At 49.1% G+C, this 27,943-nt stretch overlaps 1 protein-coding gene across 1 annotated transcript in view; it reads left to right on the plus strand.

The window, feature by feature from the left end:
* Positions 1 to 27,943, plus strand: part of NPTN (neuroplastin) — a 215,339-nt gene that overhangs the window by 14,881 nt on the left and 172,515 nt on the right. The window contains exon 3 of the mRNA XM_030191465.1: positions 249 to 596. Coding sequence (XP_030047325.1) covers positions 249 to 596 — 348 coding nt within the window. The remainder of the gene's footprint in view (positions 1 to 248; positions 597 to 27,943) is intronic.

Consider the following 27,943-nt stretch of genomic DNA (forward strand, 5'->3'; position numbering starts at 1 on the left):
CTCATTGGTTCTAGTATTAACAAAAATAGTTAAAATGTAGAAACCATACATTGTGGAAGGAGTGTGTGTATATATTTCTGCTTTGCTTGCTATTTAATAACCTATTACTTGCTGTCACAGTAGGCAGAATGTTTGGTTTTTTTCTTATTGACTTCTGTTTTCTACATTCTTGTTTATTTTTATTCTTCTGCGATCTGTTATTTTCTGACTCGCTTGTCACTGCATTTCTGCTGCCCCTCCTTCTTTAGCTGGGTTTGTCAAGTCGCCCATGTCAGAGACAAAACTCACGGGGGATGCCTTTGAACTGTACTGTGATGTGGTCGGGATCCCTACCCCAGAGATCCAGTGGTGGTACGCCGAAGTCAACCGGGTCGACACTTTCAAACAGCTGTCGGATGGTGCCTGGAAGCACCGTGTTACCATTAACACCGCCTATGGCACAAATGGAGTGAGTGTCCTGAGAATAATTCGTCTGACCTTGGAAGACTCGGGAACATACGAGTGCAGGGCGAGCAACGATCCCAGGCGGCATGACTTGAGGCAAAATCCTTCCATTACATGGATTCGAGCCCAGGCCACCATAAGCGTCCTTCAGAGTGAGTTCATCATCACCCCTACAGTAGTGGTACTGTAGTAACTAGATGCGGTCCAGTGACCCCTGTCCCTCCTTGCCCGCCCATCCACTCTCCCCACCTGCACCCAAGACCCTTGATAACCATCCTATTGTCTCATTTTTTGAACTCCTGATTCTTCCTCCCATTATGGTAAGTGAAAGATTCTCTCTGCTGCTTTTCTTTTTCTCTTTCCCCCTAGGATCCAAGGACCTTGGAAATCTGGAATTGATTCAGAGCTTCTTTATTATGACATTATATACCCAACACTGCCCCCCCCCCCCCCCCCAATTTGTGTTTGTGTTTGTCCTCCTCCTCCTCCTTTGTTTGCAGGTGGTTTCCTGCCATCTTTGTTTCTTGCATTCTTCATGCATGCCTTTCTATTTGTTTTTTAAATGTGATTCTTGCTTGGAGCTAACCCATTTCTTCCATTTCTTCTGTCCTTTCATCGGAGCTCTCTGAATTCCTTCATTCCTTTGTGTGAGGGGGTTTTTCAGTCCCACAGAAACTTTAGTGTTTGGATTGTAGTAGACAGCCTTGATGGCACACTTTTTGAAATGTGATGATTTTTACAGCTAAATACTAGGTAGTGATTTTTTGAAATATGCAACAAGCATAATTTCTGGGTGATAGTATTGTTGTGTTTTGATATAGGAGACTTAACTGCCATTACTGAAGGGATTAAGCTGGTTCAGTTGAAAGTTGACACTTGTCTTCTGACGTTTGCAGCAGAGATTTAGTTATTTATCTGTTGCATTTGTATCCCACATTTTCCCACCTATTTACAGGCTCAATGTGGCTTACAATGTATCGATTGGTAAATACTAGATTGGAAGATAACAATTAGTATTGCATAGAGAGCATGGATGACATAATATAGATAACCAATTGGATTAAACAGGAATTTAAACAGCAGATATAAGAGAAAAACAGTTCTGATTGTAGGTAGAGTGGAGCTGTGTTGTATTTGCGTTGTCTAACAATTTTAATTGATTAGCATGAGCTAATTATTTTGTGGTGATGTATGGGGTGTGCTGAATTGGGAATCAATTGCATTATGCTTTATTTCTGAAACTGGACACCATGGTGGCAGTTCTATAAATTGGTGCCTCATTTTAGGTGCATGTATAGTGCCAATTCTATAACGGCTTAAGAGTGCGCCAAAACCATTATAGAATATTAGCGCAAAGCCACAATGGTGCATCAAAAGTTAAGCACTCCTACTTACAACAGGTCAGTGGCTGGCGTAAGTTGCGTGTCTGCACTTCTACTTACAACAGGTCAGTGGCTGGCGTAAGTTGGCGTGTCTAAGTGCCCCATGTAATACATGCAACTGATAGCATTCTATAACTTGCATGTGGACACATACACCCTCCCCTCCGACAGCTGCATGCAGAGTGTGATTCAGGCACACTGTTTATAGATTAGCATTTGGAACTTATGTATGTAGCTATCAATTATTAGAGCCAGTCATGCGCATAAATGTTACTATTGTATAAATTAGGTGCCAGCTTATAGAATTGTCTTTCTTGTGTCAATACATTTAGAAGTCTTAGAGTTTTGTGTTTGCCCTTGGTCAATTAAAAAAAAGAAATGTTCAGCTTTGGATAGGTTGTTGAAAGAAAATGTGTGTACGCCTATGGCTGAATGTGTATATATTTACCTCTATATATGCATATATGTTGGATGTCTATAGGAGCACAGTAGAGCGGGAACAATTCTTGAGGCTTCTACAGGTATTTTGTGGGGAAAGGGGTGTGTGTATGTTTTGGTATAGGCATTAGAATGAGGTGAGCCCCTGCGGCCATGATCTTATTAATATTTTGCCCAACACAGTATCAGCAATTAGAGAGTTTGGGGGTGTGGCTGAAGATTGGTTTGTTTTTGTCCCCACCACCAAAAAAAGGAGTTCGCAGCCACTGTGTATTGGGCATGCAAATGCAGAAAACTTTCATTCCATAGCGTCCCACAGATCAATCCAGAGACAAGTGGGTTGTGTCCCTCTACCAGCAGGTGGAGATAGAGAGAACTTCAGAGTCTTACTATATGTAGGCATGTGCAGCCATCTTACTCTCTTATTCTCTCTATCTCAGCAGGTGGATAGACATATCCTGTGCAGATCTCTGGATTGAGATGTGCTCCTAGCCTGTTCCCTCAGGTTTAGTTGAGCAGATGGAAATTTGCTCCTAGCCTGTTCCCTCAGGATTAGTTGAGCTTATGGGGATTTGCTCCTAGCCTGTTCCATCAGGATTAGTTGAGCTAGGGGTTCGTGGCCATGCTGAGCCAGTAAGGGGTACACCTGATGGTGCCAGGTCCCTCCCCTTCCCTGTCAGCAGGCTTGGTGGCCTTCTTTGGAACTACGCTTCTGATGTTCCCTGCAACTCCTGCCTCTTTAAAAAAAAAAAAAAAAAAGGTTTCAGCTGGTATTTCCTTCCTTTGGGGCTCTATTACTACTTTCCTATGGGGTAAGTGTAATTTTCTTTCTTTACCGTTCTGAACGGTTCGTCAGGCTTCCGGGACTCTGAATGCAGCTGGGTTTTGTTTTGCTGTTTGGGCGCTGGCAGGGAGAACATTATTAGTGCTCCGTTGGTATTGCTAGACAGCGCTGTAGTTTTGGCGGGATCTTGCCGTCGCGGACGCCATTTTGGGCTGCTGACTGTTTAGCGAGACGCTTTCAGGCTCCCTGCAGTTTCGCGGTTCTTTTCTCGGGAGTGCGCTCAGAGGGCTAGCGGAGGTGTTGGGCGCGAGGCGGTAGGGCCTTTGTCCGACCCGACTTCTTTTCGTCGGCTGATTCCAGCGAGGGATAAGGGAACTTTGTTCTTCCTCATGGTTTTTCTTGTCTGCTGTCCTCTGATGTGGTGAGAGATTTTCTAGGACTGAGTTCGCTCTTTCACGAGATGGCTTGCGTCTCTCGTCTCTTAGCTGGTTTAGGCAGCATTGTTTTGCAGCAATGGAATGTTCTTTTTGTCTGTCTGGGTTTCCCTGTGCCAGGCTCTGAGGTTCCGGTCCTTCTCACAGTGTGGTATACCTCTCCTACGGTTAGAAGGGCTTTTGTTGCTAGTGGATGGTTTGCTGCATTTTTGCTTAGTTAGTGCCATTCTGGGACACCCTGGGTCCTGCTAGCACTGTCTTTGGTTTTCAGTTTCCATCTAGCCTATGGTACTGGAAGACCAGGGTTGTTGGCGGCAGCTAGACTCTATCGGAGCTCTCCCGGTTGCCCTGTTATGCATCTTTCTAGAGGAAGGCATGGGCTCATTTGCTTTTTCAGATTTTTTTTCTGTGTGTTTCCCCTTAAGCGGTGGTTATTATTTTCTTTTTATGGCTGTTAAGCCTCTAGAGGTGGAGGCCTGCTCCTTCTCCAGCACTGAGCCCGGTTAGGTCTCTGAGGGTGTTCCGGGTGTTTTTGGATAGGCTTGGCTTCAGTCTACGGACGTGGTGCGCTGTTGGTTTTCGCCTTTGCCAGACTTCGCCGCAGGTGACGTGCTGCTGTTCCTGTGTCTGCAGTAGGCAGGTTTTTTGGTTACCGTGGAGTTTGCCGCTTTTCCAGTATTAGGAATGGCTTGGGCAGGCTTTGGGCTAGTTTCCTGAAGCTGTCCTTGGACAGCATTTTTGGCAAGCAGCATCTTGCAGTTTTCTTCTGTGCAGCAGACTTCTGCCTTCCTTTGTTTCTGCCTGTAGGGGTGGTCTGGACTGCACAGAGAAGCTGGGTGTCTGTATGGCATGGAAGAGGGGTTTGTTCCCCTCTGTGCCCATGCTGCTGTCTATGGCCAGTCTTGAACTGTGCAGACTTTTGTTCCATTTTGGGTGTGACATGGGTAGTCCTCGTTTTTTGCTCCGGCTACGGGTGTTGGTCGTTGCCCAGTCTTAGGGCGTCGGGATTTTCTCCTGTCTGCCAGCGTTAACCCAGTTTTTGTTGGGATTCACCATCTGATGATTTCGCTGTTTTGTGGCTCGGGGGCCCTGGTCCACGGCTTTCCACATGGTGCTGTCGTGGACGTTAGACCGGGATATGTGAGAGGCATTGAAGCTCGTTCCAGTGGAGGCTGTAGTCCGGCTCCGGTTGAGATCGTAGAACCCGGCTGAGGCCGTCGGGCCTTGCTCCGGCTCATGCCATCGAGCTTGATCCAGCTCAGGCCAGAGAGCATTGTTCCGGATGAAGCCGGTTGGTCTTGTTCTGGCTTAGGACAGTCTTATCTAGCCGTGGACGGTCGGCCTTGTTCCGGCTGAGGTCGGACAGCCTTGTTCGGGCGGAGGCCGGACAGCTTGGCTTCGACTGAGGCCATCGAGCTTGACTCCGGCTGAGGCCATCGAGCTTGACTCCGGCTGAGGCCGTCGGACCTTGCTTCCTTCGGCGGAGGCCATAGGGCCTTGCTTCGATGGAGGCCGTCGGGCCTGGCCCTGGCGGAGCTGACGAGCCTAGCTTCGGCTGAAGTTGTCATTGTTTGTCATCATTACACCTCGAGTCTTGTTTCTACTGAAACCATCTGGCTTTGGTCTGGTTCTGGTTGTTCTGTATGTCAGGCCTTGTGCTGTTTCGGGACGGTGGGATCTGCGTTTCTCGAAACGCCCAGAATTGTCTTCCAGGGGGCGGTCGAGCTTTCCTTAGTCAAGCTCGGAATATGTGCCTGTCGCTCGTTTTCTCCTCCTTCGTTGGATGAGTAATATTCCTCTAATTCTGAGTGGCGGAGCTAGCACGCTCTATGCTGGTGGTGGTGCCTGTTCGGGGCCAAACCAACAAAAAGAGAGTCTAAATATCCCGCAAAAAACATGGGGACCATGGCAGATCTTTGTCTGTTCCATCGAGGACAATAATGCGCGGCCATTTCTCCCCTTCTCGGTGTAGTGTGTTGGTCCATGCCTTTGAGTGTTGGACTGCTTTATGGGTCAGCCGAGCTACTACTATTGAGCTGCTGTTGAGACTTCTCGGTATTGGCTACGAGCTGGAAGGGAGTATGGCAGTATTTCTCTGCTGTACTTTACTGCTTCTCTTTGCGGGGCATATGGTTCTTTCTTTGACAGGTATAGTCGGGCCGGCAAGTAGACTTTCTTCTGTCGTCAGGGACGGTTATTTCTCTCCTCTGGAAGGGTAGCTGGAATCATCTCGCTCCGCTGTGGCCTGACACCATTTCAATAGGTGGCAATTGATGCTAGCTTGGCTTATCTCTTTCGTTCGGTTGACTCCCTTGTTGGCTGTTGGGCAGGTTTCCTCGGTGGTCTGTTGCTCTTCTTTGGGGAATGGGCCTCTCGTTTGCAACGAGTCACTCGGTGGACATCTAGTTTGGTGCTCTGGTTGTGCAGGTTCAGCTTTGACGCCTTGCGGGAGTCGGGCTGGCAGTTTTCTCTGTTTTGCTGCTGTGGCTGCTAGATGGCTCTCTTACTCTGGTGAGGAACCAGGCATTCTTGGTTTTCGAGAATGATGTTCTTTCATACAGGCAGGTTTCTCAGCTCGGACCGCGTTCCTGGTTCCGTAGCAGATTGGCGTGGCAATAGATGCTTCTTTCTTTCTGGCTGGTACGGTTTCAGGAACTTTTGGGGTCCTGCTGGGCTCTACCTTTGTTCTGTGTATTGCTGTCTCTTCTTCGAGAGGTATCAGCTATCGATCTATGTGTTGCGGCTTGGAGATATATAGATTGTTTTCGGTGTTGGGGGGGTTCCATCCCCTTCTCGCCGAATTTCGCCTTTTCTCAGTCTGTGGATGGGCGAGCTTTTCTGTTGGAGGAGTCTGGTTCCCTGTTCTTGAATAACGTGGGATGTGTTTTCCTGTTTTACCCGTGCTGGGTATGTCTTTCATTTCCTCTGAGGTTGTTGAGTTGTACTCCGACCTCCAATTTGGGAGTTGGTTCGAGTCTGTCCTCGAGCCTTTGGCTATAGAGATCCCACCCTACTGGGGAGCAGCAGAGGCCTTTGGTTCACACTGTTGACGTGAACAAGCACGCTGGGGTTGAGCCTGAGCAGGCTAGCAAGCAGAAAGGTTGTACCTACGCCTCTGATAGTAATAGGTACTCCTATTGGGGCCAGTAATGCAGGGGGTCTTAGCCTTTATCTGTGCTAAAGGCAGGTTGTGTCCCCTCCCACTCAATGCATACTTTCTGTTAGACTGGGCAGGGATGTGCAGCCTGCCTTAAGCACACACAAAGTCTGAGGTCTCACACTGTGTTCTTGTTTTAACTGCCGACCTTCCTGCTGATTTGCAGCTGTTTCTCCTATCCCATTCGGTGTTGTTAAGGTGAGTGAAAGGGAATATGATAGACCTCTTTGGGGAGGGAGGGATTGAGTGGGAGATGCTGGACCCCCCTAGGATGGGGGGAAGGGGAAGTGGGGGACTAAATGGAAAATGTCAGACTACCAGAGAAAGAAGGAAGAGGAGAGATGAGGGGAGATGTAGACTGTCCTAGTAAAAAGGGATAGGGATATGCTAGACTCTGTGTGTGTGTGTGTTGGGGGGAGAGATATAAGAAGAAAGAAAGGAAATGCTGGATCGGGGAAGATGAACAAATATTTTGGACTATGGGGGAAGAGAGGAATGGGTAATGCTGGACTGGGGGAGGGGCAAAGAAGAGAGGTAAAAGGGAAATAGATGCTGGACTATGCTGGTGGAAGGGAAAGCAGAGACGATGGGGAGATGTTAGGCTGTGAGGGTAGAGAAAGAAAGGGGAGATAGCTGGATTAGGAGAGATGGGAACCATGATGGAGAAACCATGTGGGCTTGGCAAGGAGTTGAATGAAAGGTGGATGGAAATAGTGCTGGAGAAGTTATTAAATTTGGGGTAGGTAGAAATTGGGTGAAGGTAAGAGACAGGAGAAAGTGACTAGAAAGGGTTGACCAGTAGGGAAGGATCTGTTGACAGTGAGGGGGTGAGAGACAGAAGAAAATAAATGAGAGCATGGTTATGGGTGAGTACAGAGGATGGAAATGTAGTATTCTCCGAGAACACACAGGCTTATTAATTATTACAAGTGGGTGACGCCGACCCGCATTGCCTGGTCCGGGATTTCTAATAGTATAAATAGAGCTTTGTGGAGCACATGTGCCTTCTTGTCTTCTGCGAGAATACGGTCTCCAGTTTTTTTTCTAGTTCGGGGAGGAGAGGATATGATTGTTTTTTTTGCTGTCTCCGTGTGGAAACTCAAACGAGTAAAACCTTTCTTCCCGAGATCCATTTTCCGTAACTTGGTACAATCAATGGTGCTGAGTCACTTAGACTACTGCAATGCACTATACGCCGGTTGCAAAGAACAAATTATCAAGAAACTTCAAACAGCCCAGAATACCGCAGCCAGACTCATATTTGGCAAATCAAAATATGAAAGTGCGAGACCCCTACGAGAAAGACTGCACTGGCTCCCACTCAAAGAACGTATCGCGTTTAAGATCTGCACGATTGTCCACAAAATCATCCATGGAGATGCCCCGAGCTACATGCAAGACCTCGTGGACCTACCTCCTAGAAATGCTAACAGATCAGCCCGCAAATTCCTCAATCTGCATTTCCCCAACTGCAAAGGATTAAAATACAAACTAACACATGCCACTAGCTTCTCCTACATGGGCACACAGTTATGGAATGCACTACCAACTGATCTGAAAACGATAAACGACATAACTAGCTTTCGTAAATCTCTGAAAACCCACTTCTTCAACAAGGCCTACAATGGGAATCCATAGCTTAATTATAACACCTCACCACCTCACCCTATTCTATTAACTATCTTTCTATAACTTTGTTTAGATCTTTTTCCTCATCCATGAATCTGTTATAACACCAATTGTATCTATCTCCTGGAATGGCGATGCCATAACAGGTTTTTGTAAGCCACATGGAGCCTGCAAATAGGTGGGAAAATGTGGGATACAAATGCAATAAATAATAATAATAATTGCTCGGTCCTAAAGAAGTTTTTTGGTGCCTTTCGACTATTTGTCATTCCTTTTTTCTCCCATTATTGTGTTTCTGTTGTGGAACCTCCTTTCTTTGTTTCCATTAAGTTTTTAGTTTATTTTCTCCGGGTTTAAGTTTCTTTTCCTTTTTCGTCGTCATCAGTCAGCTTTTAGGCCTTGACTTTGGCTGAAAACTTTCCCTTTCTTTTTTTATCATGCCGTGCCCCTTTTTCAGGCACCATCGATTTGTTTAATTTAGCTGAGGAAGCTTTTTCTTCCATGTACACGAAAGTTCCCAGTGCCTTTACACGCCTGTACTTGGTGCAACTGGACAATTCCTGACAGACTCCCATTTTTGGTGTCTACAATGTCTTGGGCTTGACCATAGCCCCACTAACTGTGTTCTCTGTCTTCTCATGAAGAAGAGGACCCAGATTTCCAGAGAGGCTCAGCGTGAGAAGATTTTTGGAACCAAGTCCGGTCCTTGATGTCAGCATTGAGGTCAGAGGTGTCGGCATCTATGTTGAGCGTTACATCGGGAGTGTCAGTAAGCATGCCTGCACTAGGTTCTTAGATACTGGGAGCAGTGAAGCATCAAGTGGGTTTCTACCTGCCTCAAGGCTTTGTGCTGTGTAGGTCCTCCAGGACCATCCCATCGTTGGACACGACCCTGAGGCGATATGTGGCTTTGATGTCATCCTTGTTGGCACTGAGGAGCCTCCGTGACATGCTTCAGGCGAAGGCCAAGAAGCATCGTCATTGGTCATCCTCAATGCATGGTGCCGGGATCTCTGGGGCGTCGATGTATTCAGCACCCAAGAAGCATTGACGCCGGAAGAACCGCTCCCCCTCCATAAAGGAGGTGCTGATACGCCAGGCTCCCAGCAGCCAAGACCCTGCTCCCGCATTGACACCAGCAGTTCTTCAACCTGCTCCTGAACCGGCACCCCAGCCTTTCCCTGTGTCAGCCCTCGATGAGCACATCTGGGTCTTGCTTCCTGAGCTGTTGGATGGCCTCATGCAACGGGTTGCATCGGCATTGGGGGTGTTTACGCCTGCCTTTCCTACCGTTGCAGCCTCGATTGGCTCTCAGCCTGCAGTGTGGCTGCATGCAGCTCTGGTGTCGACTGCCACCAAAGCTGGCACTTGACATCAGTGGAGGAAGCCTCGCCGGAGTCGAGGCGGGAACAGACTTCTCAACACCGTTCTTGAGGGCATGGTTCCTCCACGTTGAGGCAGGTTTGGACTCGACACTCTATTGACACTGAAGAGGAGCACTCATGGGATTCAGAGGAGGATCCAAAGTACTTTTCCTCTGAAAGTCTCCTCTTGAGAGCCTTTCACTCTCTTCTTTCATTAATGAAATGTCTGATTCTATTCCCATTCCTTTGGAAGTGGAGGATGAGACCTGGGCCAAGATGCTCGAGGTCCTGGACTACACGTCACCTCCTAGGGAGGCTGTGATTAGCCCTCTCTATGAGGTACTCCAGGAAGTCCTCATTAGAAACTGGGAGTCCCCTCTTTTGGTCCCGGTTATGCCCAAGAAGATCGACACCCAGTATCAGATCCACAGCACACCTAGTTTTGATAACCTTCAGTTGCCTCACAATTCCATGGTGGTGGAATCCATTCTCAAAAGGACCAGGAGTTCCAGGGACTATGCCTGTTTTCGCCCACAGGCAGAGAAGCTAGAACCCTGGATTCTTTTGTGAGGAAGATGTACCAGGCGTCAATGCTAGTCTCCCATATACAATCGTACCAACTCTTCACGAGCATCCACTTGCGAAATTCGGTGTGCAAGTTGTGGTACCTAGCTGAGATGCTCCCTCCGGAGCAGGCTGAGTCACTTCACTAGTTGGTCAAGCAGCAGAAGGCGTGTCGAAAGTTCTTGGCTGGAGCACTTACGACACTTCTGATGTGGCATCCAATATCTCTGTTCATAGTATAGCACTGCACAGACTCTCACGGCTGCGTATTTCTGACTTGGAACATTCTGCTCAGCAGAGGATGGCGGAAGCCCCATCCTGGGGGGGATAACCTTTTTGGATTGAAGGTGGAGGATGTCACTGACCAAATCAAAAAACATACTGATACTCTCTCTTCTCTCTCCCGCCTGATGCCTTCTGCTAGGAGGACTTTTGGCAAACCAAGGAGGAGTACCTATTACTATCAGAGGCGTAGGTACAACCCTTCTGCTTGCTAGCCTGCTCAGGCTCAACCCCAGCGTGCTTGTTCATTTCAACAGTGTGAACCAAAGGCCTCTGCTGCTCTCCAGTCAAAGAAAGGGATGACTTTTTGACTGGCTCCAGCAGAGCACAGCCGCAGTAACAGTGTCCGACCCGGATGACTTTCCGGTTGGGGGGAGGCTGAAAATTTTCCACAAAAGGTGGCCCCTTATATCCTCAGACTGGTGGTTTCTTTAAATAGTAACTCAATTGGTATCACAGAACTTCAAATTGCCCACTGAGAGCTCATTCATTTAGCTCTCAGCACAGGCAAGTACTTGCATAGGAACTCTTTGTCCTTCTGAAGGCCCATGCAGTCAAACTTGTTCCACCAGGGGAAGAAGGGCAGCAATTCTATTCCAGGTACTTGTGCAGAAAAAAGCAGGGGGGATGCGTCCCATCCTAGACCCAAGGGCCGTGAACAAATTCCTAGTCCATGAAAAGTTCAGGATGGTTTCCCTGGGCATCTTCCAATGATTCAGAAAAACAATTTGCTACGTTCTCTAGACTTAAAGGACACACATACATCCCGATACTTCCAGCTCTATGGAAGTATCTTTGATTTTGGCTGGGAACATATCACTTTCAGTACTGCATGTTGCCTTTTGGCCTCACGTCAGCTCCCAGGGTCTTCACCAAATGTCTAGTGGTAGTTGCAGCATCGCTACAGAGACTGAGATCCAATGTGTTCCCATATCTCGACGATTGGCTGGTAAAGAGCACCTCTCTGGACGGCGCTCAGGAGTCCATGCGAATGAATATTCGGGTGCTCAAGCTACTCGGGTTTGTTTTAAATTACCCCAAGTCCTATTTTTGCTCTGCCAAGCGATTGGAATTCATAGGAGCCCCGCCTGATACACAGAAGGTTCAAGGTGACCTTCTGGAGACGAGAGCGGACACTTGACACACTCGCTTCCAAGATTCGAGCCTCTCAGAGGTTACAGCTTGGCAGATGTTGAGATTGTTGGGCCACATGGCTTCCACAGTGTATGTTACACCCATGATACGTCTTCACATGAGATCTGCTCAATGGACTCTGGTTTCTCAGTGGTATCAAGCTATGGGGAGCCTGGAAGATGTCATCCAAGTGTCTCCACAGCTTGTAAGCTCTCTTCAGTGGTGGACAATTCAATCCAGTTTGAATCTGGGACTTCCATTCCAAATTCCTCAGCCACAAAAAGTGCTGATGATGGATGCATCTCTCCTGGGATGGGGAGCTCACGTAGATGGCCTTCACATTCGAGGTGTTTGGTTCACCCAGAAATCAAATCTTCAAATCAATTTCCTGGAGCTGCAAGTGATCTGAAATGCTGTAAAGGCTGTCTCTTCAGATTGTACTCATTTAAACAGACAATCAGGTTGCAATGAATTACATCAACAAGCAGGGGAGCACCGGATCATGCCCTCTGTGTCAGGAAGGCGTGATCCTTTGCCAGATGTGGTACTGGGCTTGCCAGCATGGCATGTTCCTTCAAGCCACTTATCTGGTGAGCAAAAACAATACCCTGGCTGACAGACTGAGCAGGATAATGCAACCACATGAGTGGCCTCTCAATATGGGCATAGCCCGCAAGATCTTCCGAGCGTGGGCACCCCCTAGGTTGATCATTTTGCAACTCAGATCAACCACATGGTCCCTCAGTTCTGTTCCAGGCTTCAGGCCCTGGACAGACTAGTGTCTGATGCCTTCTTCCTCAATTTGAGGACAGGTCTTCTGTATGCATATTCTCCCATACCTCTAGTGGGGAAAACTTTGTTGAAACTGAAGCAAGACTGTGGAACCATGATTCTGATTGCGCCACACTGGCTGTGGCAGGTATGGTTCCCTCTTCTGGAGTTCTCCTCTGAAGAACTGTAGAGATTGGAGTGTTTTCCAACCCTCATCATGCAGAACAAGAAAACACTTCTACATCCCAACTTCCAGTCTCTGACTCTCACAGCTTGGATGTTGAGAACTTAGAGTTTGTTTCTTTGGGTCTTTCGGAGGGTGTTTCCTGGGTTTTGCTGGCTTCCTGGAAAGACTCCACTAAGAAGTGTTATTCTTTCTAATGTTGGAGGTTTGCCGTCTGGTGTGAGAACAAGGACCTAGATCCCCTTGCTTGTCCTACCCAGACCCTTCTTGAATACCTTCTACACCTATCAGAGTTCAGTCTAAAGGCCAGCTCTGTAAGGGTTCATCTTAGTGCAATTAGTGCATATCATCAATGTGTAGAAGGTAAGCCCATCTCTGGACAGCCTGTAGTGGTTTGATTTCATCAAAGCCCTCTGTCAAACCTCCACCAATGTTACGAGATCTCAACGTTCTCACCCAGCTGATGAAAGCTCCTTTCGAGCCACTGAATTCCTGCCTTCTGAAGTACTTGACCTGGAAGGTCGTTTTCTTGGTGGCTGTTACTTTAGCTCGTAGAATCAGTGAGCTTCAGGCCTTAGTGGTATTCTCCGAGGACAAGCAGGCTGCTTGTTCTCACTGATGGGTGACGTCCACGGCAGCCCCTCCAATCGGAATCTTCACTAGCAAAATCCTTTGCTAGCCCTCGCGCGCCGATGCGCACCGCGCATGCGCGGCCGTCTTCCCGCCCGAAACCGGCTCGTGCCGGCCAGTCTTCTTTTGTCCGCGCTCGGTACGGTCGTGTTTCGCCGTTCACGCCCCTTAAGTTGACCTCGCGCGTCTCCTTTTTGGTTTCGCTACTAAAAAAAAAAAAAAAAAAGGATTTTGGAAGAGGACCTTTTCGGTCTTTTTTCCTTTTCCGCTACTTCCAGTTTTTGCCGCGGTAAGTTTTCTTTCGTCTTCGGGGTAGGCCTTTTTCAGGCCTCGGGTCGATTTTTCTTCCCCTCGTTTTTGGTGCCTACCGCAATTACGAGTTTCGATTTCACCGGCGAGATTTTTCCACCCATGTCATCGAAGTCTCCCAGCGGCTTCAAGAAGTGCACCCAGTGCGCCCGGGTAATCTCGCTCACTGACAGACACGCGTCGTGTCTTTAGTGTCTGGGGGCTGGGCACCGCCCGCAGGCCTGTAGTCTGTGCTCTCTTTTACAAAAGCGGACTTGGGTAGCGAGATTGGCCCAGTGGAACGTTTTGTTCTCGGGCTCTTCGTCGGCATCGGCACCGGGAGTATCGAGTGCATCGATGTCGCCAGCGTCCAGACCTTCATCCTCGGCCGCGATTGCATCGAGTGCATCGAGGCATCGACCCTCTGCATCGGGGCTGAGACATCGGAAGGCTGCGTCGGCGTCGGTGGTACCGGGACCTCCTCGTCTGCTGATGTCGTCGGACGGTGGTGCTTCGTCTGGAGTGCAGGTGAGGGCTGTCCATTCCCCTGCTGGTGGCGGTGAGCCTTCGGGTGGGTCTCCCCCTACCCTGAGGGCTCCTGCGGTACAGCTCCCCTGAGACCGACCTTCTTCAGCCTCGGCCCCGAGGAAGCGACGGCTGGATTCTACGTCCTCCTCGTCGGTGCCGGGAAGCTCCGGTGACGTGCTTCGTCCCAAGAAGTCGAAGAAGCATCGACACTGGTCCCCTTCCCGTGTCGGCACCGAGAGCTCTGGGTCGCTGAGGGAGTCGGCACCCAGCAGGCATCGGCACAAAGAGGACCGCTCACCCTCTGTTCAAGAGGTGTCGATGCGCTCCACTCTGGACAGCCCGGAACAGCCTCCACGCCCGGAACAGACTCTGACATCGACACCTGCATCGGCTTCCATGTCTTTCTCCACAGCCGCTCTGCACGAGAGTCTCCGGGCCGTTCTCCCAGAGATCCTGGGAGAGCTGTTGCACCCTTCCCCTCCGGTACCGGGGGTGCTTGCGCCTCCGGTACCGTCGAGTGAGGCGCCGGCTTGCCCCTTGCCCGGGGTGAGGTCTCCGACATCGGTGCCGCTTGCGGTACCGACTGCGGTAGCCTCCCAGGAAGGCTCTCCGACGACGTCGGCGGAGGGAGCTTCGCCGGTGCGGGCGAGGGAGTCTACCTCTCGACGCTCCCATCGTGGACGTGGTTCCACGGAGTCGAGCCGGGCACGGCTTCAGACACAGGTTCGTGAACTTGTGTCTGATACCGATGGTGAGGCCTCGTGGGAAGAGGAGGAGGACATCAGATATTTCTCTGACGAGGAGTCTGATGGCCTTCCTTCGGATCCCACTCCCTCTCCTGAAAGGCAGCTCTCTCCGCCCGAGAGTCTGTCTTTCGCTTCCTTTGTCCGGGAGATGTCTACGGCCATCCCCTTCCCGGTGGTTGTGGAGGATGAGCCCAGGGCTGAAATGTTTGAGCTCCTGGACTATCCTTCTCCACCTAAGGAAGCGTCCACAGTACCCATGCATCATGTCCTCAAAAAGACATTGCTGGCGAACTGGACCAAGCCTCTAAGTAATCCCCACATTCCCAAGAAGATCGAGTCCCAGTACCAGATCCATGGGGACCCAGAGCTGATGCGCACTCAGTTGCCTCACGACTCTGGAGTTGTGGATTTGGCCCTAAAGAAGGCTAAGAGTTCTAGGGAGCATGCTTCGGCGCCCCTGGGCAAGGACTCTAGAACCTTAGACTCCTTTGGGAGGAAGGCCTACCATTCCTCTATGCTCGTGGCCAAAATTCAGTCGTACCAGCTCTACACGAGCATACACATGCGGAACAATGTGCGGCAGTTGGCGGGCTTGGTGGACAAGCTCCCCCCTGAGCAAGCCAAGCCTTTTCAGGAGGTGGCCAGGCAGCTGAAGGCGTGCAGAAAATTCCTGGCCAGAGGGGTGTATGACACCTTTGATGTTGCGTCCAGGGCCGCTGCTCAAGATGTGCTGATGCTCAGACTCTCATGGCTGCGTGCCTCCGACCTGGAGAATAGACTCCAGCAGCGGATTGCGGACTCGTCTTGCCGTGCGGATAACATTTTTGGAGAAAAAGTCGAGCAGGTGGTAGAGCAGCTCCACCAGCGGGATACCGCTTTCGACAAGTTCTCCCGCCGGCAGCCTTCAGCTTCTATCTCTACAGGTAGACGATTTTTTGGGGGAAAGAGAACTGTTCCCTACTCTTCTGGTAAGCGTAGGTACAATCCTCCTTCTCGACAGCCTGCGGCCCAGGCTAAGCCCCAGCGCGCTCGCTCTCGTCAGCAGCGTGCGCCTCAGCAAGGCCCCTCGGCTCCCCAGCAAAAGCAAGGGACGAGCTTTTGACTGGCTCCAGCAGAGCATAGCCGACATCCAAGTGTCAGTGCCGGGCGACCTGCCAGTCGGAGGGAGGTTGAAAGCTTTTCACCAAAGGTGGCCTCTCATAACCTCCGATCAGTGGGTTCTCCAAATAGTCCGGCAAGGATACACCCTCAATTTGGCCTCAAAACCTCCAAATTGTCCACCGGGAGCTCAGTCTTACAGCTTCCAACACAAGCAGGTACTTGCAGAGGAACTCTCCGCCCTTCTCAGCGCCAATGCGGTCGAGCCCGTGCCATCCGGGCAAGAAGGGCTGGGATTCTATTCCAGGTACTTCCTTCTGGAAAAGAAAACAGGGGGGATGCGTCCCATCCTAGACCTAAGGGCCCTGAACAAATATCTGGTCAAGGAAAAGTTCAGGATGCTTTCCCTGGGCACCCTTCTCCCCATGATTCAGGAAAACGATTGGCTATGCTCTCTGGACTTGAAGGACGCCTACACACACATCCCGATACTGCCAGCTCACAGACAGTATCTGCGATTTCAGCTGGGCACACGTCACTTCCAGTACTGTGTGCTACCCTTTGGGCTCGCCTCTGCGCCCAGAGTGTTCATGAAGTGCTTGGCTGTAGTAGCAGCGGCACTTCGCAGACTGGGGGTACACGTGTTCCCATATCTTGACGATTGGCTGGTGAAGAACACATCCGAGGCAGGAGCTCTACAGTCCATGCAGATGACTATTCGCCTCCTGGAGCTACTGGAGTTTGTGATAAATTATCCAAAGTCCCACCTTCTCCCAGTGCAGAAACTCGAATTCATAGGAGCTCTGCTGGATTCTCGGACGGCTCGCGCCTATCTCCCAGAGACGAGAGCCAACAACTTGTTGTCCCTCGTCTTGCGAGTGCGAGCGTCCCAGCAGATCACAGCTCGGCAGATGTTGAGATTGCTGGGCCACATGGCCTCCACAGTTCATGTGACTCCCATGGCCCGCCTTCACATGAGATCTGCCCAATGGACCCTAGCTTCCCAGTGGTTTCAGGTTGCTGGGGATCTAGAAGACGTGATCCACCTGTCCACGAGTTTTCTCAAATCCCTGTATTGGTGGACGATTTGGTCCAATTTGACTCTGGGACGTCCTTTCCAAATTCCTCAGCCACAAAAAGTGCTGACCACGGATGCGTCTCTCCTGGGGTGGGGAGCTCATGTCGATGGGCTTCACATTCAAGGAAGCTGGTCCCTCCAGGAACGCGATCTGCAGATCAATCTTCTGGAGTTACGAGCGGTCTGGAACGCTCTGAAGGCTTTCAGAGATCGGCTGCCCCACCAAATTATCCAAATTCAGACAGACAATCAGGTTGCCATGTATTACATCAACAAGCAGGGGGGGCACCGGATCTCGCCCCCTGTGTCAGGAAGCCACCAGCATGTGGCTCTGGGCTCGCCGTCACGGCATGGTGCTCCAAGCCACATATCTGGCAGGCGTAAACAACAGTCTGGCCGACAGGTTGAGCAGGATTATGCAACCTCACGAGTGGTCGCTCAATTCCCGTGTAGTGCGACAGATCTTCCAGGTGTGGGGCACCCCCTTGGTAGATCTCTTCGCATCTCAAGCCCAACCACAAAGTCCCTCAGTTCTGTTCCAGGCTTCAGGCCCACGGCAGACTGGCATCGGATGCCTTCCTCCTGGACTGGGGGGAGGGTCTGCTGTATGCTTATCCTCCCATACCTCTGGTGGGGAAGACTTTGTTGAAACTCAAGCAAGACTGAGGCACCATGATTCTGACTGCTCCTTTTTGGCCGCGTCAGATCTGGTTCCCTCTTCTTCTGGAGTTGTCCTCCGAAGAACTGTGGAGATTGGAGTGTTTTCCGACCCTCATCACACAGGATGAAGGGGCGCTTCTGCATCCCAACCTCCGGTCCCTGGCTCTCACGGCCTGGATGTTGAGAGCGTAGACTTTGCCTCTTTGGGTCTGTCAGAGGGTGTCTCCCGCATCTTGCTTGCTTCCAGGAAAGATTCCACTAAGAGGAGTTACTTCTTTCTATGGAGGAGGTTTGCCGTCTGGTGTGACAGCAAGGCCCTAGATCCTCGCTCTTGTCCTACACAGACCCTGCTTGAATACCTTCTGCACTTGTCTGAGTCTGGTCTCAAGACCAACTCTGTAAGGGTTCACCTTAGTGCAATCAGTGCATACCATTACCGTGTGGAAGGTAAGCCGATCTCAGGACAGCCTTTAGTTGTTCGCTTCATGAGAGGTTTGCTTTTGTCAAAGCCCCCTGTCAAGCCTCCTACAGTGTCATGGGATCTCAATGTCGTTCTCACCCAGCTGATGAAACCTCCTTTTGAGCCACTGAATTCCTGCCATCTGAAGTACTTGACCTGGAAGGTCATTTTCTTGGTGGCAGTTACTTCAGCTCGTAGAGTCAGTGAGCTTCAGGCCCTGGTAGCCCAGGCCCCTTACACCAAATTCCATCATAACAGAGTAGTCCTCCGCACTCACCCTAAGTTCTTGCCAAAGGTTGTGTCGGAGTTCCATCTGAACCAGTCAATTGTCTTGCCAACATTCTTTCCCCGTCCTCATTCCTGCCCTGCTGAACGTCAGCTGCACACATTGGACTGCAAGAGAGCATTGGCCTTCTATCTGGAGCGGACACAGCCCAACAGACAGTCCGCCCAATTATTTGTTTCTTTTGTCCCAACAGGAGGGGAGTGGCTGTGGGGAAACGCACCATATCCAATTGGCTAGCAGATTGCATTTCCTTCACTTACGCCCAGGCTGGGCTGGCTCTTGAGGGTCATGTCACGGCTCATAATGTTAGGGCCATGGCAGCGTCGGTAGCCCACTTGAAGTCAGCCACTATTGAAGAGATTTGCAAAGCTGCGACGTGGTCATCTGTCCACACATTCACATCTCATTACTGCCTGCAGCAGGATACCCGACGCGACAGTCGGTTCGGGCAGTCAGTGCTTCAGAATCTGTTCGGGGTTTAGAATCCAACTCCACCCCCCTAGGCCCATGTTTATTCTGTTCCAGGCTGCACTCTCAGTTAGTTGGATAAATTGTTAGGTCAATCTCAGTTATGTCCTCGCCGTTGCGAGGCCCAATTGACCATGGTTGTTGTTTTGAGTGAGCCTGGGGGCTAGGGATACCCCATCAGTGAGAACAAGCAGCCTGCTTGTCCTCGGAGAAAGCGAATGCTACATACCTGTAGAAGGTATTCTCCGAGGACAGCAGGCTGATTGTTCTCACAAACCCGCCCGCCTCCCCTTTGGAGTTGTGTCTTCCCTTCTCTTTGTCTTGCTACATATGAGACTGGCCGGCACGAGCCGGTTTCGGGCGGGAAGACGGCTGCGCATGCGCGGTGCGCATCGGTGCGCGAGGGCTAGCAAAGGATTTTGCTAGTGAAGATTCCGATTGGAGGGGCTGCCGTGGACGTCACCCATCAGTGAGAACAATCAGCCTGCTGTCCTCGGAGAATACCTTCTACAGGTTTGTAGTATTCGCTGATGCACCTTATACTAAGTTTCTTCACAACAGAGTAGTCCTCTGCACTCACCCTAGGTTCCTGCCAGAGGTGGTGTCTGAGTTCCATCTGAACCAGTCGATTGTCTTACCAACATTCTTTCCCTGACCTCATGCCCATTCTGGCGAAAGCAGCTTGCACACCTTGTATTACAAGAGAGCATTGGCCTTTTACGTGGAGCAGATCAGGCCCCACAGACAGTCTGCCCTGCTTTTTGTTTCTTTTGATCCCAACAGGATGGGGGTTGCCAGCGGGAAATGCACCATCTCAATTTGACTGTTAGATTGCATCCCTTCACTTTCGGCCAAGCTGGCCTGGCCTTTGGAGGCTTATGTCACAGCTCATAATGTCAGAGCCATGGCCACATCGGTAGTCCATTTGAGGTCAGCCTCCATTGAAGAAATTTGCAAGGCTGCAACGTGGTCTTCAATCCACACATTCACATCACACTACTGCCTTGAGCAGGATACTTGATGCGATATTCGGTTCGGGCAGTCAGTGTTGCAGAATCTTCTAGAATCCAACTCCACCCTCCTAGGTCCATTTTATTCTATTCCAGGCTGTACTCTCATTCAGATTGTATAAAGTTTTAGGTTAATCTGTGTTGTATCCTCGCCGTTGCGAGACCTAATTTACCAGTGTTTGTTGTTTTTGGTGAGCTGGATGCTAGGGATTCCCCACTTGTGAGAATTGATAAACCTGCTTGTCCTTGGAGAAAGCTAAGGTACTTACCTGTAGCAGGTGTTCTCCGAGGACAGCAGGCTTTATATTCTCACAATCCCTTCCACCTCTTCTTGGAGTTGTCTCCTTTGTTATTTTTACTTTATTTTTGCTGTAGTATAAAACTGAGGAGACCGTGTTCTCGTGGCGGACAGGAAGGCACTCACACATGCACTGTGGAACGTGTCTCGCGCTCCACAAACTCTATTTATACTTTTATAAGTGCCGGACCTGGCAATGCGGGTTGGCGTTGCCCACTTGTGTGAATAATAAAGCCTGTTGCCCTCGCAGAACACCTGCTACAGTTAAATACCTTAGCTGTTCAGAAAGGGTGAAAAAAAGGAATAAGTACCTGAGGAAAAAGTGAGACGGGGAGATGTGAAGTTTAGGGAAAGGGGTAAGAATGAAGATTGGCTAAGAGGGAGGAAAGCTGATAGCTGAAAAATCAAGAGAGATTTAGAACTAGAGGGTGAGAAGGAAGCTGAATTTTGAGTGGATAGTAAGGATTCAAAGAAAGAAATGGAGGAAAAAACTGAAAGTTTAGTGTCAGACAAATGTAGGGGAAGAATGGAAGTCAGGATGAGAGAAGAAATATCAAATAATAGCAGATCTTGGAATGAGAGTTAGAAGAGAGACAGAGGAAAGTAGAAAAGAGAGACTGGGGATCAACTCAGTGCTACTACTGAAAAGGTGTAAACAAATCCAAATCAAAAAATAAAATGCCCGGGCAACAAAGGTAGAAACAAACATTTTACTTTGACTATATTAATTGGGGAATATGTTAGCTTTGTGAAATGTGCATCTCTGATATCTTTCTATTTTGCTCAATACATGTGGAAATGCATTTTTATTTATCCAGTTTTGCTGTATATGCTGTCTGACTTTAGTGACTCCAGTTCATTTATTGCCTTCATATCTATCACTAACTTATGGCACCTTGTTCTGTATTTGCTGAGGGTCTGTTGTTTGCCTGTGTGATTGAAGTGTGGAATTCTTCTAGCAAATAGTTCTTGTGTAAGGATTTGAGCAGTTTCATTTGTTCTGTTTCCCCAATTTAAGGAGTATAGGTATTCTAGAACCTGGTGTAATATTTGTAGTGTTGCCTTTTCATGGGTAGAGTTCTTGCACTTCTATGAGTTAGTGCTCTTTTGGTAGGGTGTTTACTATACAGGTTCTGAGTACCTCTTTTGCAGGTTTGTGTGTTCAGAAAATGTCTGGCAGGAATAACAGTTTTAATATTTATATGTTTTGTACAGTGAGGTATAAGGGGAAATGTCTTTATTCCACTGTTGGAGAAATGTGATGGGTATATTACAGAAATGAGAGCTACAAAGTTCAATTGATATTTTGTCCGATTCAATATACACCTCATATCGCTTTCAGGTAGAAGAATCCATTGATCGATAATTGTACTGGGTGGCGGAAACTGACTTGGGGGTTATTTATGCATAAATACTACTGGATCCTTTTTGTTGTGGTATCTCTTATAGCTAATTTTAAATGTGGGGCAAGGAAGGCTGTGATGTCCAGAAATGTCACTTTGGTTTGCACCCCTTCTCCTGCCTCCCTAAATATTTCTGTCTAGAGACACCACTGCACAAAGAGACCAGGTGAAGGCTGTTGGGGTGAGGGCACGAGAGAGACTGGGTGAAGATTGGGGGGGGGGGTGGTATAGAGCGCATGGGAGGGGGGACTTAGACCATGGTGATATGTGAAACAGAGGCAGTTGTCTCTCTGTTTCTCTTGTCATCAAGGCATTGCTGTCACACAGCTGACAGTATACTTTGGGATGTGAGACTGGTAGCTTTTGTCAGTATCTTGCCAAAGCACCTTAAGATATTGATTTACTAAAGTTCCTTTGCCCAGGGATAGAGAATAGGAAAAAAAGCCTTAGTAGATTAGTTTCTGAAAGAGGTACTGCTGATCTGGCAGGGAATTCCAGCCCATCTCCCCCCCCCCCCCCAAAAAAAAAAAAAAAAATCACTGTGGGCAATGTTGGAGGAGTGGAGGATGAGAAGCGAGACAGGTCTCAGCTTCTGGCTCCAAATATTTTGGATTGAATCCCAGATTTAATGAAAATTTGTCGAGGTCTGATATATGCATGGGTATATATATAAATGTATATGTACATTCGTATATAAAATATAAAACAGACTTTGATAATAAGTAATCTACACAGCATGTTAGGTTTACTGGGGTCTCAAAATATTTGGAGGGGGCCTGATGAAGAACTTTAAAGTATGGAAGCTTCTATAAGTCTAAGGATGTCATAGGGAGTGAGATTTTGAAAGGAATCTGCCATCTAATTTTATAATTGAACATGCTTGAAAGGGGGAGGAGTGTCACCCCAGGACTTGCAAGAATTCAGCCATATGATACCGTTGGGCCCTTTTACAGAGCAGCGGTAAGCCCAATGCGGGCTCACCACTCGCTTTTTCAGGACTACCTCTGGCCCAATGCGGTCACCGGCGGTACTTCCGCTCCCAGTGTGCGCCATTTCTGGGGGGGGAGAAGACCCCCCCCCCCCCCCCGGAAATGTTTTGTGCGGCGATAACCCGGCAGTAATCGGGCATCACCGCACGCTGCTCAGTTACTGCCGAGTTAGCACGGGAGCCCTTATTGCCACCTCAGTGGGTGGCAGTAAGGGCTCCCTGTTGCATGACCTGTGTGCCTGGGGTCTTTTTACCTGCTGCGGTAAAAAGGGCTCTGGCGCACGGAAAAAATGTCCCCTGCTGCCAGCGCAGGGCCTTTTTTCCCGTAGCTTGGTAAAAGGGCCCCTATATAAATAAGACTCATTTCATTTTCTATGGGTTCTGCAGATCAACCAAGTCACAAGTGAATAATATAAATATACACATACCCAAATTTCTTGATTAGTTTATCATCTGAGACTTTTCAACTTCAAAAAAACAAATATGTTACAAATGTGGGGCAAAAATCATGAAAGGTCTGTGATGGTCCTTTCATTAATTTTATGCCTTGCAGCCTTGAATTTCAGTGAATATTTTTATTGAGGATCTATGGTATGGTAAGATAGAAATGAATTAGATGAGCTAGGGAATTTTTAAAAAATTCATGTTGGAAACAGTGGGGTCATTTTTACCAAGCTGCAGTAAAAGTTGGCCTTAGTACGCTCTTCCCTTGTGCTAAAGCCATTTTTAATGTAGCTGGAAAATGGCAGATTTTTAAAAAAAAATTTTCAGTTAATGGCCATGCGCTAATGTTGCCATTAGTGAGCAGCCATTAAAAAAAATATTGTGAGAGTACTTACTGACATCTATTTTGTGGCTGGTAAGGGCTTCCGCAGTAACCCTGCGCTAATCTGTTAGTGCCCAGCAATGTGAATGCACGGAATGATTAGTGCTGGAATGCCTGCTCTCTGCCCCCCCAGTCAAGCCCCATCCACGCTAAAATTAAAAATATTTTTTAGTTCACAGTGATTGGGAATTTACTGCAGCTCATGCTCAAGCACCGTTCATTAAGTGCATACTAGCGCATACCGCAGCTTAGTAAAAGGACCACAGTGTCAATAAGATGCCAAGATACATGATGATATTTGCACTCAGCTTTTGTATGCTGAGTTATAGTAACAGTGTGTTCACGTATTTCAGGATAAGGTTTGTAACATTTGGTTTAGCACCTTTAGTTTTAGTTATATCACAGTATCATTTGTTCTTATAATTAATTTGTAGTATTGATTTAGATGTAGTTCAGAAAAGTAGTAATGTATTATTGCTTTTTATTTTGTAAGTTTGTGAGTTTCTTTAAATTCATGATGATTCAGTCAAATACAGTATTTGATAGACAGTATTTATCTCTTTTTGTGTAGTGTGGCAATTTTCTGTGTATTTGATTTGTATGTTGAAATATTTATATTTGTATTTCATGCCCCTGATGCAGGCGTAAGTCAAAATGTGTCTGCATCTGGCTTTTTTTTAAAGTTACTTTTACCATACTGTGGGGGATGGTGTTTTGATATTCAACTCCAGTCCTATTCACTCACCATTTGTGCCATTTGATTTGATTCTGCCTCTATTTTTTGGTCACTTTTTTCTCATCTTCCCAGCCTGTCACCAGCATTCTGCCACTCCTGTGTGTTTATTCTACCTGTTTGGCCACCTTAAGGTCATCACTTATGATAACACCCAAGTTTTGCTTTTTTAGTGCATAGAAATACTTCTCTTATACTTTACCACTCCCTCAGTTTTTTTTCTTTTTTTTTAAATCCAAAAGCATCACCCTACATTTTTAGTATTAAATTTTAGCCATCACATTCTGGATCATTTCTGAAGCTTCACTGGGTCCCTCCTCATGTTATCTATGTCATCATGGGTGTCTATCCTATTGCATATTTTGGTATCATCTGCAAAGAGGGAAACCTTACCAGATATCTCACAAAAAAATGTTGAAAGGAACCAGGGCAAGCAGTGATCTTTCTGGCGCACCACTTTTAATCTCCCTTTTCCTTGTCATCAAGCAGATGAAGCCATTACGTATGGGTTGTGTCCATCAACCAGCAGGGAGAGATAGAGAGCACTCAACTTTTCACAGTGCCTCATGGCCAGCTAGCTCCCCAAGCAGGGTGGCTGCAGCTTCTTCGAGCTTCATCAAAAATCTGCCTGGGGGTGGCTCCTGGCTTGCCAGTTGTTAGCCGGGGTGTTAGAGGCTATAGCAGCTTCACTTTGAAGGCACATAGGTCAGCCCTTTCCCTGCCTTACCCATGCCCCCGTGGATGTGGACATATTAGCTTGCTTTTCCCTGTCCTTTCCCACTCAGTGGATGCAGGCACATTGGTTCGCCTTTCCCACTTATCTGAGCCTCTGGAGTGATTTTATTTACCTCTTTTGCCTCTGCTTTCCTCACAACGTTAAAAAAAGAAAAAGAAAAAAAAAAGTAAAAAAAGTAAATAAATAATTAGTCACGTCGCGCTTTAGCGCAGCGATTTTGGAAAAGAGGTTTTTTTTTTCTTGAGATTCTTCTGCAGGACTGGAGCTGTGATACTCGGTCTAGTGAGGTAAGAGTGTTTTCTGACTCCGGGGTGGGCCCGCGATCGGGACGTTTTTGGCGCGAACCGCCATTTTTGAATTTTACTGCCGTTTTCGGCGATGGCTGCGGAGACTGTAAAGCACTGTTCTAAATGTGGCAAGCGCAAATCAGCAGCGGGGCTCTGTAATTCATGCTGTACAGACGGTAGAGCCGACCCGAGCATGGCGAGCAGCGATCTTTCACGCTCTGAGCTGGCAGCGGACGCCATTTTGGATTTTCCACATGGCGCGGCCTCCGTTGCGACAGAGAGCCCTGAATCCGGGGGGGGGGGGGGGGGTTCTCTGAGTGAGGCTAATAATAGAGCTGATAGCCCTGGGCAGGATCTGGGCGGTCAGGGAGAGGTTTTCTCCCCTGATTTTGTTTTAATGCTGCATAGGGCATACATGCTTAAAAGAGCTCTTCCACAGGGATCTTCGGACCCTCTGCCTGCCCCCCCCCCCCCCCCCCCCCCCCCCCCCCGCTGGATCCTGGCCTTTTGGAGTTGGCTTTGCCTGTTTCTTATCCTCCTGATAAACGCAGAAGGGCTAATTCCCCTTCTGAGTGTGGCGCACCTCCCTTTTCCCCCCCGTGGTCGGGCTATGAGGATTCTGAGGAGTCTGGCAGAACTTCTTGGGCTGAGGAGCCAGAATTGGGTGCAGAATTGCCACAGGAGCTTGATGATCCGTCTTTGGTGAGGATTTTCCACTGCGAGGAGCTGCCACGCTTATTTCAGATGCCTTACAAGCCCTCTCGATTGAAGATCCTGGGAGTGGCACAGCCTCCTCTGTTAATCCAAGGATGGCTAGTACCAGAAAGCCTGCTCGAGCCTTTCGTTTGCATGACTCCATCCAAGAGCTTATTTGGGCTCAATGGGCTGACCCCGAGGGACCTTTGAAGGTTGCCAGGGCTATGGGGCAATTATACCCTCTGAGTGAGGAACATTTGGCTCGCTTTGCAATGCCTAAAGTGGATGCCCTGGTCACGGCTGTGACAAAGAGAACTACCCTCCCTGTTGAAGGAGGTGTTGCCCTGAAGGATATTCAAGACCGCAGGCTTGATTCAGCTCTGAAGCGGTCCTTTGATTTGGCAGGTCTCACTGTTCGGGCGTCTGCTTGCAGTTGTTATGCTGCTAGAGCCTGCCTGGCTTGGTTACAGCAGGCAGTGGAACAGCCCGGTGATGGAGCAGAGACCTTATCTGAAGTGGCTCCGCGGATGGAGTCGGCCTTGTCCTTTTTGGCTGACGCCCTTTATGATATGGTCAGAGTTTCGGCTAAACAAATGGCTGTAGCATTGGTGGGTCGCCGCACTCTTTGGTTACGACATTGGGCGGCGGACATGGCCTCTAAGCAAAGGTTTGTGAAGTTGCCCTTTCAAGGCCTTCTCCTGTTTGGTGAGGAGCTGGAAAACTTTGTTAAAGGCCTGGGGGATTCCAAACCTCAGCGCTTGCCCGAAGATAGGCCGAAGCCTTCCTCTAAGGGTCAGGTGGTCCTCTCCTCTTACAGACCTCGCTTCCGTGAAGCTAGAAGGTACCGCCCGGGGCGTGCTGCTGGGTTCACTTCTCGTGCCCGCTTTCAGCAAAGAAACTACTTTAGCTCGGACAAACGTTCCGCAGCTGCCGGTTCAAGGCCAGGAGTTTAGGGGCAACCCTCTCAATGATGGTGCGCCGGCCCCCTCCTCGTTTCCTGTCATCGGAGGAAGACTTTCCCTCTTTTTCGAGGAGTGGGCCAAAATCTCCGCAGATCAGTGGGTCTTGGACCTGATCAGAGACGGATACCGAATAGAATTCGATGCCCCGGTGAGAGACGTGTTTGTGGAGTCCCGATGCGGTTCTGCCGCCAAACGGGCGGCGGTAGAGGAGACTTTGCACAATCTGTGCCAGATAGGGGCAGTGACCCCGGTGCCTCCCGCCGAACAAGGTCTAGGCCGCTACTCCATTTACTTTGTGGTGCCACGAAAAGGCGGGTCTTTTCGCCCAATCCTGGACTTAAAAGAGCTAAACAAGTCCTTAGGAGTGCGGCATTTTCACATGGAAACCCTGCGCTCCGTCATTGTGGCGGTACAGCCAGGAGAGTTTCTCACGTCTGTGGACCTGAAAGAAGCTTACTTGCACATTCCAATTTTGCCCCCGCACCAGAAGTTTCTGCAGTTTGCGGTGTTGGGAAAACATTTCCAGTTTCGGGCCTTGCCTTTTGGCCTCGCCACAGCTTCCCGAACCTTCTCCAAGGTAATGGTGGTAGTAGCTGCCTTTGTCAGGCGAGAGGGTATCCAGGTTCACCCGTACCTAGACGACTGGCTCATCAGAGCAGACTCAGAAAAAGAGTGTCATCTAGCTACAGCCAGAGTGGTTTCAGTCCTTCAATCTCTGGGCTGGGTCGCCAATATGGCCAAAAGTTAGCTGACCCCCTCGCAATCTCTAGAAGATTTGGGGGTCAGGTTCGACACAGCCTCGGGCTATGTGTTTCTTCCCAAGCAAAGGCGGTGCAAGCTTCAGAATCAGGTCCGTCTGCTCCTGAGGATGCCCCGCCCGCGAGCTTGGGACATTGTCCAGCTGTTGGGATCGATGACGGCCACCTTGGAAGTGGTGCCATGGGCGAGAGCGCACCTGAGACCTCTACAGTATTCTCTACTTCAACGATGGTCTCCAGTATCTCAGGATTATCAGTGCAGACTTTCTTGGCTCCCTGCGGCCCGCCTCAGTATGGAGTGGTGGCTCTCGGACAGCATGTTACAGCGGGGAATGCCGCTGGCGCTCCCCGATTGATGCCTAGTGGTGACCAGCCTGAAGGGCTGGGGCGCACATTGCCAGGGGAAGCATGCCCAGGGTCTGTGGACGCCCAACGAG

Source organism: Microcaecilia unicolor, chromosome 1, assembly GCF_901765095.1.
Source record: "Microcaecilia unicolor chromosome 1, aMicUni1.1, whole genome shotgun sequence".
Classification (NCBI taxonomy): Eukaryota; Metazoa; Chordata; class Amphibia; order Gymnophiona; family Siphonopidae; genus Microcaecilia; species Microcaecilia unicolor.